This window comes from Aotus nancymaae, unplaced genomic scaffold, assembly GCF_030222135.1.
Source record: "Aotus nancymaae isolate 86718 unplaced genomic scaffold, 86718_ANA_hifiasm-v0.15.2.pri h1tg000059l, whole genome shotgun sequence".
NCBI lineage: Eukaryota > Metazoa > Chordata > Mammalia > Primates > Aotidae > Aotus > Aotus nancymaae.
The window spans coordinates 6,681,943-6,698,669 of record NW_026988473.1 but is presented as its reverse complement, the minus strand read 5'-3'; the positions used below and the strand labels follow the sequence as shown (position 1 = coordinate 6,698,669).

Genomic DNA, 16,727 nt, shown 5'->3' with positions numbered 1-16,727 from the left:
AATTTGGTAAATATATTGAATAGTTATTATGAATTCCATCTTAGAAAAAATACACAGAATGGTAAATAATAACCCTTTGTAAAGTTGCAATTTCATTGCTAAGAATATGTATTTGACCTCCAAATTTAGCATTTATTTTCCTTTTTTCTTCCCCTTGCAGATTAACTATTTCTAACCTGTGGTTTCTCCACATCAACTGAAACAATGCAGCAAAATAACAGTGTGACTGAATTCATACTGTTAGGATTAACACAGGATCCCTTAAGGCAGAAAATCGTGTTTATAATATTCTTAATTTTCTACGTGGGAACTGTAGTGGGGAATATGCTCATTATTGTGACCATCAAGTCCAGCCAGACCCTGGGAAGCCCCATGTACTTCTTCCTATTTTATTTGTCCATTGCTGATTCTTGCTTTTCAACTTCCACAGCCCCTAGATTAATTGTGGATACTCTCTCTGCAAAGAAAATTATATCCTACAATGAGTGCATGACACAAGTCTTTGCACTACATTTATTTGGCTGCATGGAGATCTTTGTTCTCATCCTCATGGCTGTTGATCGCTATGTGGCCATCTGTAAGTCTTTGCGTTACTCAACCATCATGAGCGGGCAGATCTGCATCATCCTGATTGTTCTTGCCTGGATAGGGTCTTTTATACATTCTACAGCTCAAATTATCCTGGCCTTAAGATTGCCCTTCTGTGGACCCAATTTAATTGATCATTATTGCTGTGATTTGCAGCCCTTATTGAAACTTGCCTGCATGGACACTTACACGATCAACCTGCTGTTGGTGTCTAACAGTGGGGCAATTTGCTCAAGTAGTTTCATGATTTTGATAATTTCATACATTGTCATCTTGCATTCCCTGAGAAACCACAGTGCAGAAGGGAGGAAAAAGGCTCTCTCCACTTGCACTTCTCACATAATTGTAGTCATCTTATTCTTTGGCCCATGTATATTTATATATACACGCCCCCCAACCACTTTCCCCATGGACAAGATGGTGGCAGTGTTTTATACTATTGGAACACCCTTTCTCAATCCACTCATCTACACACTGAGGAATGCAGAAGTGAAAAATGCCATGAGAAAGTTGTGGCATGTCAAAACTATTTCAGAAAACAAAGGATAACCTGAGTACTTATTCAGTCAAATCATGATTTAACTAAGTATAGATATCAAATATGAAAGTACCTGAATATTATGGGAATAATATGTCATCACATATGTTTGTGGGTTCCTATGTTTTCTAGTTAACACAGCTATGATTACCAAGACATTGCCTTTTGTGTCAGAACTACGTATAGATGAATTCAGGTTATTACGGACCAATGGTCTTTCCTTTTCAGATTATCTTCCTTTCCAGCCATGCATTTTCTAAGGTCTAAGCCTGACTACCCCTATGCACTCTAGGCTAATGTATCGGATTTTCTTACTTCATTCCTGTGCTTCTGACCATAGACTCATAATGTCACTGAAATCTTCAATTTGGCTCCTTCTTTTCCTACAGCTCAATTCTGCCATTACTGATTGTGAACTACACATCACAACTCTGTCTACACTCTGGTTTAATAAAAAGAAAAACATTTACACAATCACAACTGCTCAAATTTGTGAGCAACCACAAAGAAATATCAAATTCCTTCCATAACACATTTACAATAAGGTATCAACCTTCCTCCTGAACACTTCTAGGGCAAAGGAACTAACTCAGTATGCCAAGATGCCCTTTTCATTTTATCACTATTTTGTATTTGAAAAGTTCTATATTTTTGAGTCGGAAGCTAATATACTAGAGATACAATATATTTTCTGACCTTGAAGTGCAGAAGGGTAGAAGATGGTTAAAACCAAAAATGGTATAACCCATTGTGTTTAAAGTTGGGTGATGTCAATGAAATAAATAAAATTATTATAGGCATTCAGAAAACACCCAGGACACTTGTCTCTACTGAGTTTAGAGAGAATTCACTACTGCTATGGGAAGTCACCTCTCTATCCTGTCCTTAGATTTGGGACTGCATAGATTAACAGTCAAGTTTTGTTTTAATAAGATTAAATAGATACCTAAGAGAATTTTATTGATATCAGTCTAAAATAAAAAGAGGGAGTCTTTATGGAACATGTTCCAGTATCTGCACATTTGCATCATCAACTTTAAATAGTTCATATATAAAGGAAAGAGAGGAGCAGCCTTCTGATATGAATGTATAAGAGGGTAATCATAAAGTGGGGCAAATGAACATCAATTTAGGTTGGTATCTGGCAGATAACTGAGATTTAAAATAGGAGAGATAAGAGGTGAACAAACACTAGAATATCATTTACAAACAGTTAATAGCACATAACTTGGCATAGTGTATTCTTCTTTTCACTCTTCTGCTTCCTTCTCAGTTCTTCATTTCACCTGAATGTTGACACAAGGTGTAAGAGACGGAGGATTGAAAATCTATTTATATTGAGGTCCCAAAAGAACAAATTTTGGTTAATTGATTGGACTACTGAATACTTAATAAAATTTCCTTCCTCTTTTGACCTCCTTTTCTCCTGCCTTCCCCTCTATTTTCTATCATGCTTTGTATAAACACTTTTAGAAGACACCATTGAGAGGCAGGGTTGTAAAAACAAAGTAAAATTAGTGGAGAATATATATGGGTAATTAAGCATATGAAAACATGCTCAACATTATATGTTATTAGGGAATTGCAAATTAAAACAATGAGATACAACTACACTCCTATTAGAATAACCAAAAGTCAAAATAATAACAACACTAAATGTTGACAAGGATGTGAAACAACAGGAACTCTTCTACATTGAATAGAGAGGGAAATAAAAATCGACATTGAAGAAGCTTAAAGTATTCCAAATAGGTAGAACCTAAAAAGATCGCCATAAAGACACATTATAAATAAAATGTTAGAATGAAAAGGCAAACAGGTCGATTATGGAAAGTCATGTTAGCAGCAGGCAGACTAGGAGTTCTCCAGCTTCACTCCCCTGACACTGACAGAAATCCAACTAGCAACTACCCACAGGCAAAAAATACTCTCAGGAGTATCCCAGAACTCAACAGTGGATCTAAGACACCTTTTGGACCAGAGAACTAAGAAAAGCCACATTTTCACATCTTCCTTAACCCAAGAGCCAACTGAGAGTCAGTATTACCTGTAGAGGGAGCATCTAGCCCCATCCAACCCCAGCTGCTGCATTATGACTCCACTAAGCCTCAGTACCCTGCTTAAGACTACCGTAGGCTGGGAGGCAAACAAGTCAACATATATCAGGCATAGTCTTAGGCCCTGCCATACTTGTGTGGCCTAGCAGCAAGCCCATAGACCTCACCCAGTTTCAGATTCCAGCACAAAGCTCTGCAAAACTACAGATTCCAGACAACCATGGCACAGCTAGGAAAGATAACCTGTCACCTTGCCTAATCAGAGACGTTTGCAGTATCCAACCAGCAGCTTCACTTGGTGTCAGCATGATCTCATCAGTCCATGGAGCATAGCCAGCCGTATTATTTGACCTCAAAACACAAAACATTATCCAGCACAACTAAATAACCCAGCACTAGGGTCTGCTTGTCTGGAGTTGCTACTGGCCAATTTTTTCAGAATTCAGACTAGACAAATAATAAAGGTCTATCACCACCAAAGAACAGTCACAAAGGCTAGAAGAGGTGGTCATCTTCTTAAATGCACTGGCTTCAATCTAAAGACACAAAGATTATAAAAAAATCAGGTAAATATGATACCACAAAAGGAACTAATAAGGCTCCAATCATAAACTCAGAAGAAGTGCAGACTTGTGAAACAACTGACAAAAGAATTCAAAAAATTCCTTTTAAACAAGTTCAGAGAACTTTAAGAAAACGTGAACGCAAAATTAAATTTGGAAAACTATTTTTGAACAAAATGAAAGATTTTACAAAGAAATAGAAACAATTTTTTTAAAATAAAAATCCTAGAGATAAGGAATAAAATAACTACATTGAAAAATTCAATAGAAAGCATCCCAAATCCTCACAGAGATGGCTTCTAGCTAGTTTCTTAATCGAACTCTTCACAGGCTTTTTCTCTCTTCTATCAGGCTGGCTGCTTATGGGTGATAGGTTACATGGTAAAATCAGTGAATTCTGAGATTATGAGAACACTTTCTTATCTCCTTTGTCCACAAATGGGTAACATGTTCTCAGCAATGATTAAAGGATATTATGTCAATGTATCCGTCAGGCTGCAAGCCATCAATTGCTGGTGTAGGTGAAGGTATTTTTGGAGATGGGAGGCAAACCTGTATCTAAAGTATTTATCATTTCTGATGACAAATTACTGTCACCTTCAGGGTGAAAAAGGTCTGATATCATCAACTTGCTGCCAGGTGATGATCATTTTCCCAGAGGATAGCATCATATTGAGTGTTCAGGCATGGCATCTGCTACTGGCAGGTCGCACACTCAGAGGTAGCAGAAGACAGATCAGCATCTATGGCAGGGAGTCCATTAACACTGTGACTAGGCATAACCTGCATGCTTGTCACTACAGATGCTCTGCTCATGTGCTACCATTTGGATAGCCTTAGGTTGGATAGATAGAACATAGTTCACCCTGATCACCTGGCTAGTTAAAGCCTATTCTCTTCTACAACTTTCTAGCTAATTCCCACTCCAATAGGTCTGTTCACACAAATGTCTCATAGACTACGTTGCCCAGTGTTTTCATCTTCCAGTTGGATAAAAAAACCCAGGCATTTGCTGCTACCCTTGAGTCAATGTATATTGATAATTTAGGATATTTCTCCCTATATACAAAGCAGAAAAATAGTTTGTCAAGTCTTTGTCCACTAGCACAATTTCCCTATGCTACCTACCTGTGAGACTTCCTTTGAATAGCTCTGTGAAGGGCAGCTGTTCTATACAATTGATGCCAATGGATTGAGGTGACTTGTCTGAAAACCAGACCAAAATCAGTTCCTTCTCTGTCAGTTGATTATACAGTACTCCCAATGAGCCCATACATGTGAGTTGAGAGAGGGGCATTGATTTAGCATGTTACAGTGCAATAGGATCAGAATCGTCCATTTGTTCATGAATTACTCTTGCCTTCTGACACACTCAGTCCCAGGTCTTACCAGTTTTGGCTGGTGTACCCTCAAGAACTTAATTAAGTCTTGTTGAATTCAGTAATATCAATTTCATAATAGGTTGCAGTTGAGGTTGACAAGTTTTTTTTAATATTCTTGGTCAGTCACTCAGTATCTTTTATACTTGTTATGTAAAAGTGAGCTTGTTTTATCCTCTCTATATGAAGGGAGAGAAGTATGCATTTACCTAGTGTCAACATTTCTATAATCAAATTGAATATAAAGTACTCAGGAAAAGGAGCAGTGATTGAGACATCATTATTTTCCATCATAAAACATGTGCTTTTAGCATGAAACAAACAAGTTAATAAAAGAGACAAAAGGTAACAGCAATTTCCACTGCAGAAATATACCTCTCATCTAAACATCTCTACCTTCTCTGTTTAAGTTCCTCTCTTCTCCATTGTATAGAAATCTCACTACAATAATTTATATCTTGATAAACTATTTTTCTAATTCTAAAAATATGCCTCTAGGTTATCAGATACTTTATTAAATCTGTTGATACTTTCAAATTTCCTACAATCAACTGGTTACACTCTTTATTTCCAGCCCACATAGTATCTCTGCCTTAATTTGAGCTATCTACCCTATAGTCATAATATCCTTCTAATATAAAACAAATTACTGTAATGATTATCATTCAAGAGAAACATTAATAGTCCCCCAAATTAGAAGGGATCAAATTAGGACCAAAAAGTGATTTTACAAAAATAATAATTATATGACTACAACCCCAACAGTGACAGTCTTCTTAAGATCAAGAACTCTTTCAGTGAGAGTCTTCTTAAGATCAAGGGTAAATTTTCTTTCTGTCATGGTTCTAGAAGTTTCTAGGTAAATTTATGGAAAGATTTCAGCACACAGCTCAAAGAATTGAAAGGAAGATTACCTAGGCCATGTATACCATTCCTTACAACACAAAGCTTCTACAATTATTGAAATATGGTACTTTCTGTTGAGTCAGGAAGAACAACTAAGTTGATCATGAGGTATAAAGAATCTAACATGTCTAATAAAGAAAACCATTAAGAAGAGGAAAAACCTGTTAGACAGTTGGTATATAGATAGGTAACTATTAGCAGGGAATTCCAGAAGTAAACATGGAGAAGAACAGGCAAACTGCAGATCTAAACCACAAGTGATACCAAGCAGCCAGGAGTACCAGAGACACAGCAGTGAAGGCAATGAGCTTTACATATCTGTTTGTATGGCATGCTGCCTTTTTAGCCACATAAAACTAACTCAATATTAACCAGTGTTATTTGTCTGCCCTGTCTCTTCTCCCAAAGGAACTAACCCTCATGCATCAAGATGAGATTACATTAAATCAACAATAAGAAGATAATATTCTCTATTGATTTCTTCTAGGGCACTCCAAACTTGAAGAAGGATTTGAAATCTTCATTTATCTTTTGTCATCTGTGATCAATTTCTTGCTCCACAGCTTCCTCATGGCACTTTTCACTTCTGCGTTCCTCAGGGTATAAATCAGAGGGTTGAGCAAAGGTGTGCCAAGTGTATAAAACACAGCTATCATCTTATCCATGGGGAAGGTGGTTGCAGGCCGTGTGTATATAAATATGCAGGGTCCAAAGAACAAGATGACCACAGTGATGTGGGAAACACAGGTGGAAAGGGCTTTCTTTCTCCCTTCAGCACTGTGGTTTCTCAGAGAATGCAAGATGACGCCATAGGAGAACATCAGCATGACAAAACTCACTGTACAAATGGCCCCACTGTTGGAAACCAGGAGTAGGTTGACCACATAGGTGTCTGAACAGGCAAGTTTCAACAAGGGCTGCAAGTCACAGAAATAGTGATCGATCACATTGGGGCCACAGAAAGGCAAACTCAGGGCAAGAAAAATCTGAGCTAAAGAATGCACGCAGGATCCCACCCAGGCCACAGTCACCAACACACCACAGACCCGGTGACTCATGATGGTCATGTAGTGCAGTGGCTTACAGATGGCCACATAGCGGTCAACAGCCATGAGGATAAGGATGAAGATCTCCAGACAGCCAAAGAAATGGGACGAAAAGACTTGAATCATGCACTCGCTGAAGGAGACAGTTGTCTTCTTCAAAAGGACATCCGCAATCATTCTGGGGGCTATGGAAGTAGAGAGGCAGGTATCAGATAAGGATAAGTAGAAAAGAAAGAAGTACATTGGGCTCTGAAGTGCCTGGCTGGTCTTGACGATAATAATAATTAGCAAATTACCCAACAATGTGCCCAAGTAGAGGAGCAAAAAAATAACAAACACTATTTTCTTCCAAAAAGGATCCTGTGTCAATCCAAGCAGAATGAACTCAGTCACATTATTATTCAGTTGCATGGTTCTCATGAGTGAGGTGAAGGGGCAAGTGTGAAATGGTCTATCTGCAAAAAATAAAGGAATTAATTTGTAGTGTGCTATGTGATTTTATGGAATGTTTTATGCAAAATTAAATATTTCTTATCAGATACATTCTGTTAGTGGTTTCTTAATAAGTCAGTTCAACATTTTGTTTCATAATTTTAATGACCACTTCATGGGGTTGTTATGAGTCTCAAATGTGCTTATGAACATGATACTTTGGTATAGCATTCTTTAAATACAAGTCTTGGTTTGCTTTGGCATCATTCTAATTAATTTTTCCAGTTCAATGTATGTAAATGTAAGAGGTAGGATCTATTTTAATATTAACTTCATTTTTTTCATTTTCAATTTTCAGGCCACTTTTTGCATCGTGTATCATTCAACATTTAAGATATATTTGACTGCTCTTGAAATTCATGATACAAAGACCTACACCACCACCACCCTATAGATAATATTAATACATAGTTTATACATTACATATTCATTGTATATATTTATATAAATATATGTTATTTATGAATACTTAGTATGCTCCACTTCTCTGCAAAATTTCTCCCAGATATTCCAGATCATAAAAAGTAAAACACTTATATCCTCTAAATAATCTGTTGCTACATTGATGTATCCTTATAATATTTAGTACTGACGTATACTAATAAACAGAAATGAATGTTCTTAGAAAATTGGATATCTCTTTAATATCCCTATTTCTAATTTTCTTCCTCTAATTTATTAAAAGCACCCCTAGAACACTCAGAATCCCTGAGGTTACGTTTAAATGAGATGAGGGTTGAGTATAGTATTACTACTCAATTGTTTGTTTTCACGATTCAAGTGTTTAGCTTGAATCGTGAAAACAAGAAAGCATTTTATAACTGCGGTGGTTTGAAGGGTTATTATTGAACCAGATCGTGTTTGTAATCCCCAGTAGAGTTTTCATTATCTAGACTTCCAAAAACCACACATTCCTGGAACAGAGCAGAGATTTGGAAAAAAGAGGGTGATGTGATTTTAGAGAAGGGAGAGTAGATAGTAACTGCCTTCTTCATTCAATTTATTTTCTGTCCTGGAAAAGTCAATCCTTCTTCAACTTTGAAATGTTGCTTTTGCCAATGAAGATTTGTTTTTTAAAAAATAATATAGAAACAAATATTATCACAAGGCTTCTTATTAAAGAAAAATTTTTTTCTTTAGATTTTTGTTGTCAAGGTGACACTAGACAGTACATATATGCAAATACAAACCAAAGTGTAATTTATTTAAATATAGTCTGGAAGCCTGTTGTGTTTCTCCACATTCCCATCAATATCTTCAAAACGCTGATGAGAGTTACAAGTTGGCCAAAACAGAATACAATAGACAAAATAGACACAAAATTCCCTTTATATATATTACTTCCTCTCCCCTGATGAATTTTCTTCTCCTCACCAGATTTGAAATATCCCTTATCTTCCTCCAGATGAAAAAAAAATACCCTCAGGAAAGTGTCTGATGAAGTTATTCACTTTGGCATGCTAGGAATAAAACAGTATATATACCTACACACACACTCCTGTAACACATCTGTAACATTTATTTGCAAGTACAGTCCAGGGAAGGCAGAATGCAGCTCTAAAACATACACATATATATCTATATATATGCACATATATATGTATATCTTTGGTATCTTTGGACTCTTTGGACTCTGCAATCTTTGAAAAGTATCTTAAACTATAAGGGAACTGAGTTAGTATTTTAATCATTACATTTTTTTCCTTTATTCATTTAAAAGGGTAATTCATCATAAAGTATTTATGCTTGAAAATGTGGTAGGCTTTGGAGGCCTGATAATATAGAAATATTTTTCATCTCTAATACTTTATGATTTTGAGCACTCCTTTAAGGGTATAACCTTTGGTCTGTATATCAGCAATCCCATTAGACTATTCGTTTCTAGATAGTCTATATTTACCTTATATAGTTGAACATAAAGTTTTTTAGATAAATTAAGGATTATAAATATATAATGTAATTAACTTGGTAATAATTATAGGTCTTCATCAAATATTTAGTCAATAGATTAGTCAATAATCAGAGTATGTCTTTTTCCCTGGAATTCCTTTCCATTTCTATCTACATCAACTATTGTAACATTTCAAAACACAACTGCGAAATAACTTCATCTAAGCAGCCTTCATCAATTGCCTTGTAATAAATCTCTGCAGCTTTCTAAAGGCTTCCCTTATTCTTTTCTCATGCTATTATATATAATTGCTTAAACTAAATTATTTATGTATGCCTAGCTTCCATCCTGGAATAAGAATGCTGGAAATCTATGTGTTCTCTGGATGTTATTCTCCACTGTACCAAACCCAATCTCCATTATAATGTAGGTGCTTAGTGTTTTGTTTTGTTTTCTGTGCTATTGCTGTGCTATTTCTAATGGCACTTAGTGTTTCCTAATTGAACATTCTCTCTTCCTTTAACAATGTATTAATAGTATCTAATTAGTACTATTCTGATGGCAAAACACATCCATATCATTGCTTATTGGAGATTTCTATGTATTATGAATGGGAGAATGACAAATATGTTCCTCAATTAAAAAGTCGGAGATCAATTTCAGATAACTCCGTGAATTAGCTCCATGACTTGGAGTAGAAGATGTACTCTGCAAGGCACCACATGGCTAAGAAAGACTTGGGGACTCTAACTCCCATAAAAGTGATCATCTCAAGAATTTGTTGGGTTTTTTTCTTTATATGAATCCTTGGCTCTTAAGAGATTCAAGAAGAGCCTTAACATTTTACATAGCCTTCTGAGACTGCTGCACACTTTTGTGTATGTCTATGTGTATGACTCAACATCCATTTTCTTTGCAGAGAAGTGTTAACATCTGTCATCAAATTCTCAAGGGAAAAGACACAAACGTGGGTTACAGTGGTCTGGAGACAAAGCATCACCAGTAATATAGCACATGTTCTTATAACTCCTGCACTCTCCACAACTCTTCAAACAAGATAAGCCAACTTTAGATGGCTAGATACATTGATCAAAACAATAGTAAACAGACAATGTGTTTATGTTGGAGGTAACAGAGAATAGTTGAAAGAAAAGCGACCAGGAAATGTTGAAGGACAGATGGGAGTGGAATCCAGGGTTAGGAGGCTCCTCCTTTGCTTCTTTGTGGTATTGCAGAGGCCACAGTGAGAAGCATTGTTTTCCTTAAAAAATGGATGTGGAGAAATCGGAACACTTTTACACTATTGGTGGGAGTGCAAATTAGTGCAACCGTTGAGGAAGACAGTGTAGCAATTCCTCAAGGACCTAGAAATAGAAATACCATTTGACCCAGCAATCCCATTACTGGGTATATATCCAAAGAATTATAAATTGTTCTATTATAAAGACACATGCACACCTATGTTCATTGCAGCACTGTTTACAATAGCAAAGACCTGGAACCAACCCAAATGTCCATAACAATAGACTGGATAAAGAAAATGTGGCACATATATACCATGGAATACTATGCAGCCATAAAAAATGATGAGTTCATGTCCTTCATAGGGACATGGATGAATCTGGAAACCATCATTCTCAGCAAACTGACACAAGAACAGAAAACCAAACATCACATGTTCTCACTCATAGGCAGGTGTTGAACAATTAGAACACATGGACACAGGGAGTGGAGCATCACACACTGGGGTATGTTGGGGGCTGCTAGGGGAGGGACAGTGGGGGCTGGGGAGGGTGGGGAGAGATAACGTGGGGAGAAATGCCAGATATAGGTGACAAGGGGATGAAGGCAGCAAACCACCTTGCCATGCATGTACCTATGCAACAATCCTGCATGATCTGCACATGTACCCCAGAAACTAAAGTACAATAAGAAAATAAATAAATAAAAATCTCTAATTCTTTATCAGACATAATCTCTTCTAAGCTTCTAGCACCTGTCAACTCTTAGTGAAGACTTATCTTGCCCCAGTGGCTTGCATTTTTAAAAAACAGTGAACATTTATTTACTCTGCCATCTCAAGAAACTGTAATAAAACCTAAGACATGAAATGCATCCTTTACTCCCCACACAATCATGGCTTTTCACATGCCTGGTGCTTATAAAATGTTTGTTGAGTTCAAAAGATCATTTTATTCCAGAGATAATATTTCATTCCACTTATTTCCTATATTAACAGTAAATTTTAGAAATTTGGTTTTTTTCTCTTTTTCAGAGAATGTGAGAACTGCATAGTTATGAGACATATAAAAATATGTTTATAAATTATTGTGAATTAATATGTAATGATAACTCTCTGAGCTCCCAAAGATGGAAATAATCTTACCTGGTAGAAGAATCTCTTAGTGTTGTCTGTCCATTCTTTTTTGAAACTAGCCTTCCTGTAAATTTTTTTAAAATGTTTCCTTCTGCAACCTTGAGAGAATAGTTTAATGCATAATGACATAAGAGATTAGCATCCTAGAGAGAATTATTCCCTAAAGATTCCCTTCTTTTGCTAACCAGATGTAACTTTTGTTTTTTTCTATTTAGCCTATAGTAAGTTAACCCTTCTCATATCCACTAGCCACATATGAACAAGGGTGTGGAGGTGTTAGGTACCTCAGGCACACCAAAGGTACTGGTGAAAAAGAGGAGAAATAAAATGGGTGCTGGAGAGGGTAACAGAAAACAAGAAGGATCAAAAATAATGTCACTGGTTTATTTTGGTTTTGTTTTTGAGACGGAGTTTCGCTCTTGTTACCCAGGCTGGAGTACAATGGCGTGATCTCGGCTCACCCCAACCTCAGCCTCCTGGGTTCAAGCAATTCTCCTGCCTCAGCCTCCCGAGTAGCTGGGACTACAGGCGTGCACCACCACGCCCAGATAATTTTTGTATTTTTAGTAGAGACAGGGGTTTCGGGGTTTCGCCATGTTGATCAGGATGGTCTCGATCTCTTGACCTCGTGATCCACCCGCCTCAGCCTCCCAAAGTGCTGGGATTATAGGCGTGAGCCACCGCAGCCGGCCGGTCACTGGTTTTAAAAAAGTGGATCAGCAAGACATCAACTCTGCTCTCACCCAGTGCCCTAAGCCACCATTCCCTGCATTAGGAAACAAACTTTTCTCTCTCCTGTAACACACCTGTAACATATATTTGCAAGTGCACCCAGGGAAGGCAGCATGCAGCTCTGAAACTAGAGATTCTCTTCTGTGGGCTACAGACAGTCCCCACCAAAGAACCACATATTTATAGCAAGTGGTCTGAGGATTGATATGTGTGGTGAGCACCAAATCTCGCATTTTTTCAAATTTATTTCCATTTGATTTACTAACTCATGTTAGTAAAAACATTTATTAAGAAATAAATTGTATTGAATTAATATTATTTCACCAAATATTTATCAGATACATTTTATATATCAGGCTCTGTGCTTGCCACTTTACATAAGTTATATCTTTAAAGTCACATAATTATTCTATGATATAGGTGTTAACAATGACATTTCACATGAGAGAAACCCAAAACTCACAGAAATTAAGCAGCTTGCCCAGGTTACATATTTAGTAAGTTCAATATTAACATTTGTACTAATGACTGTTTTATCCTGTGATTTTTTCCTCTTTCCACACATTTTCCTTACACTAGCCTAAACTGAAGACCAGAGAGTACTAGAAAGTGATAATGATGAAACATTTCATCATGAATGGCATTTCATTATCATTTCATGGCTAAGTAATAGTACCTCAGATTGAGGATCTTAGAATTAAAGCAAGGTAATGGGGACAAGTTGAAATTCAGGTAGCCATGGGATTGACAAGTGAAAATGTTCAGTAGACAATTGATTTTTTTAAATATGAATTTCAAGTCAGTACTGCAGAACCGGATTTTGAAATTATTTCTGAATGACAGCGCAAATTATGAGTTTGTGTGCAGTCACCCCCATCCCCCCTCAAAAAAAAAACAGGTAGAGAGATTACAGAATGGAGCCAACAACAAGATATTGGGTTATCCAAACACATGAAAGAACCCCTGAAGGATCTCAAGATGCATGTTCAAAGAATCATGATAAAGTCATGAAAGAATAGCCATATGGAATCCAAAAGAGTAGGCTTTCAGAACAAAGTTCATGAGTTTTTTGCATAAAACGACATGAGCACTAGAACCAGGCCTTAAAATCTATGAATCTATTATATTTTATTTGACTACTAATACACATCTCCACTCAGCCTGACATCCAAGCATCTTCTGCATAGTAATCAGCCTCTCTTTTTCTAGTCTTCCTCCACTGCAGTCAGACCCATCTCCTACTGCCAGAACCTTAGCCTGTCTTGCACAGTGGAAACGTTCACAGGTCCAGAGGGATCGGACTTAGCTCTCTGACCCAGTCAGGCCACTTGCTGACAACAAAAACTTCAAAACCTGAGAAAATAAAACAATGCAATCATAACTAAAGTCAATGTACAAAGTACACACTATTTCAGGGTACCGTGCTAAGATCTACATGATTTTTTCTTTTAATTCTCACAAAAGCCATATGAGATAGACACTATTGTTATCCTTACTTTCTGCTGCAGTGGATAGGTTTGGGTAACTAGTGAAACTGATTAAGCCTGTGGGTGAGTATGTCACCAAGTTCACAGCACAGGCTACTAACCTCTGTGCTCCACAACCTCTCCAAGAATTTTATGTCAGCCTCACAGCACTTTCACAAGAATTAAAGGAAGTAAGAAGCATAAGAATGTTTGAAGAGCACTTTTCAGATATTCATCATGATTATTTTCCATTCTTATAAGCTCTCAACCTCCTGCTGCCTCTGCCCTCTGTTAACAAGTGCATTACCCCTTCACCTTCATACCTCACTTCCTCCCCAATATCCACCTTCATCATCAATATTTGTTACATGCACCTGTAGAGGTTGAATATTTGCAATAATTAAACTATCTTTATTGTTAATGTTTTTAATGTCATGTTGGCTTTGTCTTCTTAAGGGTATGTTTCAGGATGGCTAGTTTATTCTCTTTCCACCACATTTCTAGAGCTGAGCTGTGTACATAATTGTCATTTAATTAAATTTAATTAAATCTATGCAATTGATTTCATCCAAGGAAAACTGCATTGAACCATGGGGTGCACACAATGGTAATGTCAGTCTCCGCCTCCAGGAACGAAAGTGCTGTTGTCACAGGTTGGTTGTTCTTCCTCTGCCATCCAGGGTCAAATACCCCATTTATCACCATCTTTCATCTTTACCATTTCCATTTCTAGGCATGCTTCAGCCAAACTCAAGAGATGAACCATAACTTGGACATCCAGTTTAGTATTGAATCTGCCATCAAATCTTCTTTGTAATAGAGATGGTCCCTGACCTATAATGACTCGACTTACAATTTTTTGACTTTACAATGGTGCAAAAGCATTACACATTCAGCAGAAGTAATGCTTTGAATTTTGATCTTTTCCCAGGCAAGTGATGTGGGTTTTACAACACTCTCTTACGAGGCTGAGCAGAAACAGAGATTGGCAGCTCTCAGTCAACCATGCTGGTAAAGAACGAAAACTCTACAGTGTACTGCATTGCCAGTGTTTTTGTTTTTTTTGTTTTGCTTTGTTTTTGAGAGAGGGTCTTACTCTATCACCAAGCTGGAGTGAAGTGGCACAATCACTGTTCAAGGCAGACTCAACAACCTGGGTTTCAGCAATCCTCCCATCTCAGCCTCCCAAGTAGCTGGGAGTACAGGCATACACCACCACACCCAGCTACCTTTTTGTATTTTTTTGTAGAGACAGGGTTTTGCCATGTTGCCCAGAATGGCCTCAAACTCCTAGGCTCAAGAGATCCACCTGCCTTGGCCTTCCAAAGTGTTGGGATTATAAGCTTGAGCCACTATGCCCGGCCATCAGTGTCTTTTGAATCTAGTATTTTGTTTACATCCTATCATGTCTACAAAACATCCATCTATATACAGTATTCAACACTGTATTATAAATTAGGCTTTATGTTAGATGATTTTGCTCAACTATAGACTAATGTAAAGTGTTCCGAGCATATTTAAAGTAGACTGGCTGAGATTTGATGCTCTGTAGGTTAGATGTATTAAAGGCATTTTCAACTTAGGATAAGTTTATCAGGATATAACACCATCATAAGTCAAGGAGGATCTGTATTGTCATTTCTTTCCAGCATTTCTGCAAAATATTATTGTTCAAAAGAATGTTTATTTAAAGGAATGAGGACTAGCATTTCTTCTTAACAAATTTACAAGAAAAAAACAAAAACAAAAAAAACAAAAAACCCCGTCAAAAAGTGGGCAAAAGATATAAACAAACACTTTTCAAAAGAAGACATTTATGCAACCAAAAACCATATGAAGAAAAGCTCATCATCACTGGTCATTAGAGAAATGCAAATCAAAACCACAATGAGATGCCATCTCATGCCAGTTAGAATGGCAATCATTAAAAAGTCAGGAAACAACAGATCTGGCAAAGACATAGAGAAACAGAAATGCTTTTACACTGTTGGTGGGAGTGTAAATTAGTTCGACCACTGTGGAAGACAGTGTAGCAATTCCTCAAGGATCTAGAACCGGAAATACCATTTGACCCAGCAATCCCAATACTTGGTATATACTCAAAGGATTATAAATCATTCTACTATAAAGACACATGCACACGTATGTTTATTGCAGCACTATTTATAATAGCAAAAATATGGAACCAACCTAAATGCCCATCAATTGTAGACTGGATAAAGAAAATGTGGCACATATACACCATGGAATACTATGCAGCCATAAAGAAGGATGAGTTCATATCCTTTGCAGGGACATGGATGAAGCTGGAAACCATCATTCTCAGAAAACTAACACAGGAACAGAAAACCAAACACTGCATGTTCTCACTTATAAGTGGGAGTTGAACAAGGAGACACAGGGAGGGGAACAAGACACACCAGGGCCTGTCAGGGGGTGAGGAGCAAGGGGAGGGAGAGCATTAGGACAAATACCTGATGCACCTGGGGTTTAAAATCTAGATAATGGGTTGATAGGTGCAGCAGACCACCATGGCACATGTATACCTGTGTAACAAATTTGCACATTCTGCACATGTATACCAGAACTTAAAGTAAAATAAAATAAAATAAATTCCCTGCCTTTGAATAGATCTTCAAGAAAACTGTGTTTAGATATAATTCTGGTAAATTCTCTATTGACTAGCAGGATA

General features: G+C 37.1%; 2 protein-coding genes across 2 annotated transcripts; one reads left to right on the top strand and one right to left on the bottom strand.

Annotated features, from left to right (window-relative positions):
* The first annotated feature begins 204 nt into the window (after window positions 1-204).
* Window positions 205-1,137, top strand: LOC105724382 (olfactory receptor 4C11). The gene has a single exon (XM_012462903.2). It carries the CDS (start codon window positions 205-207, stop codon window positions 1,135-1,137), a length of 933 nt encoding a protein of 310 aa, XP_012318326.2.
* A 5,418-nt stretch (window positions 1,138-6,555) lies between these two features.
* LOC105724381 (olfactory receptor 4C16) lies at window positions 6,556-7,488 on the bottom strand. The gene has a single exon (XM_012462902.2). It carries the CDS (start codon window positions 7,486-7,488, stop codon window positions 6,556-6,558), a length of 933 nt encoding a protein of 310 aa, XP_012318325.2.
* Between the last annotated feature and the right edge of the window lie 9,239 nt (window positions 7,489-16,727).

Bases quoted from the DNA above. Each gene is read 5' to 3' on its own strand.
- LOC105724382 (XM_012462903.2), top strand. From the start codon at position 205: ATGCAGCAAAATAACAGTGTGACTGAATTCATACTGTTAGGATTAACA.
- LOC105724381 (XM_012462902.2), bottom strand. From the start codon at position 7,488: ATGCAACTGAATAATAATGTGACTGAGTTCATTCTGCTTGGATTGACA.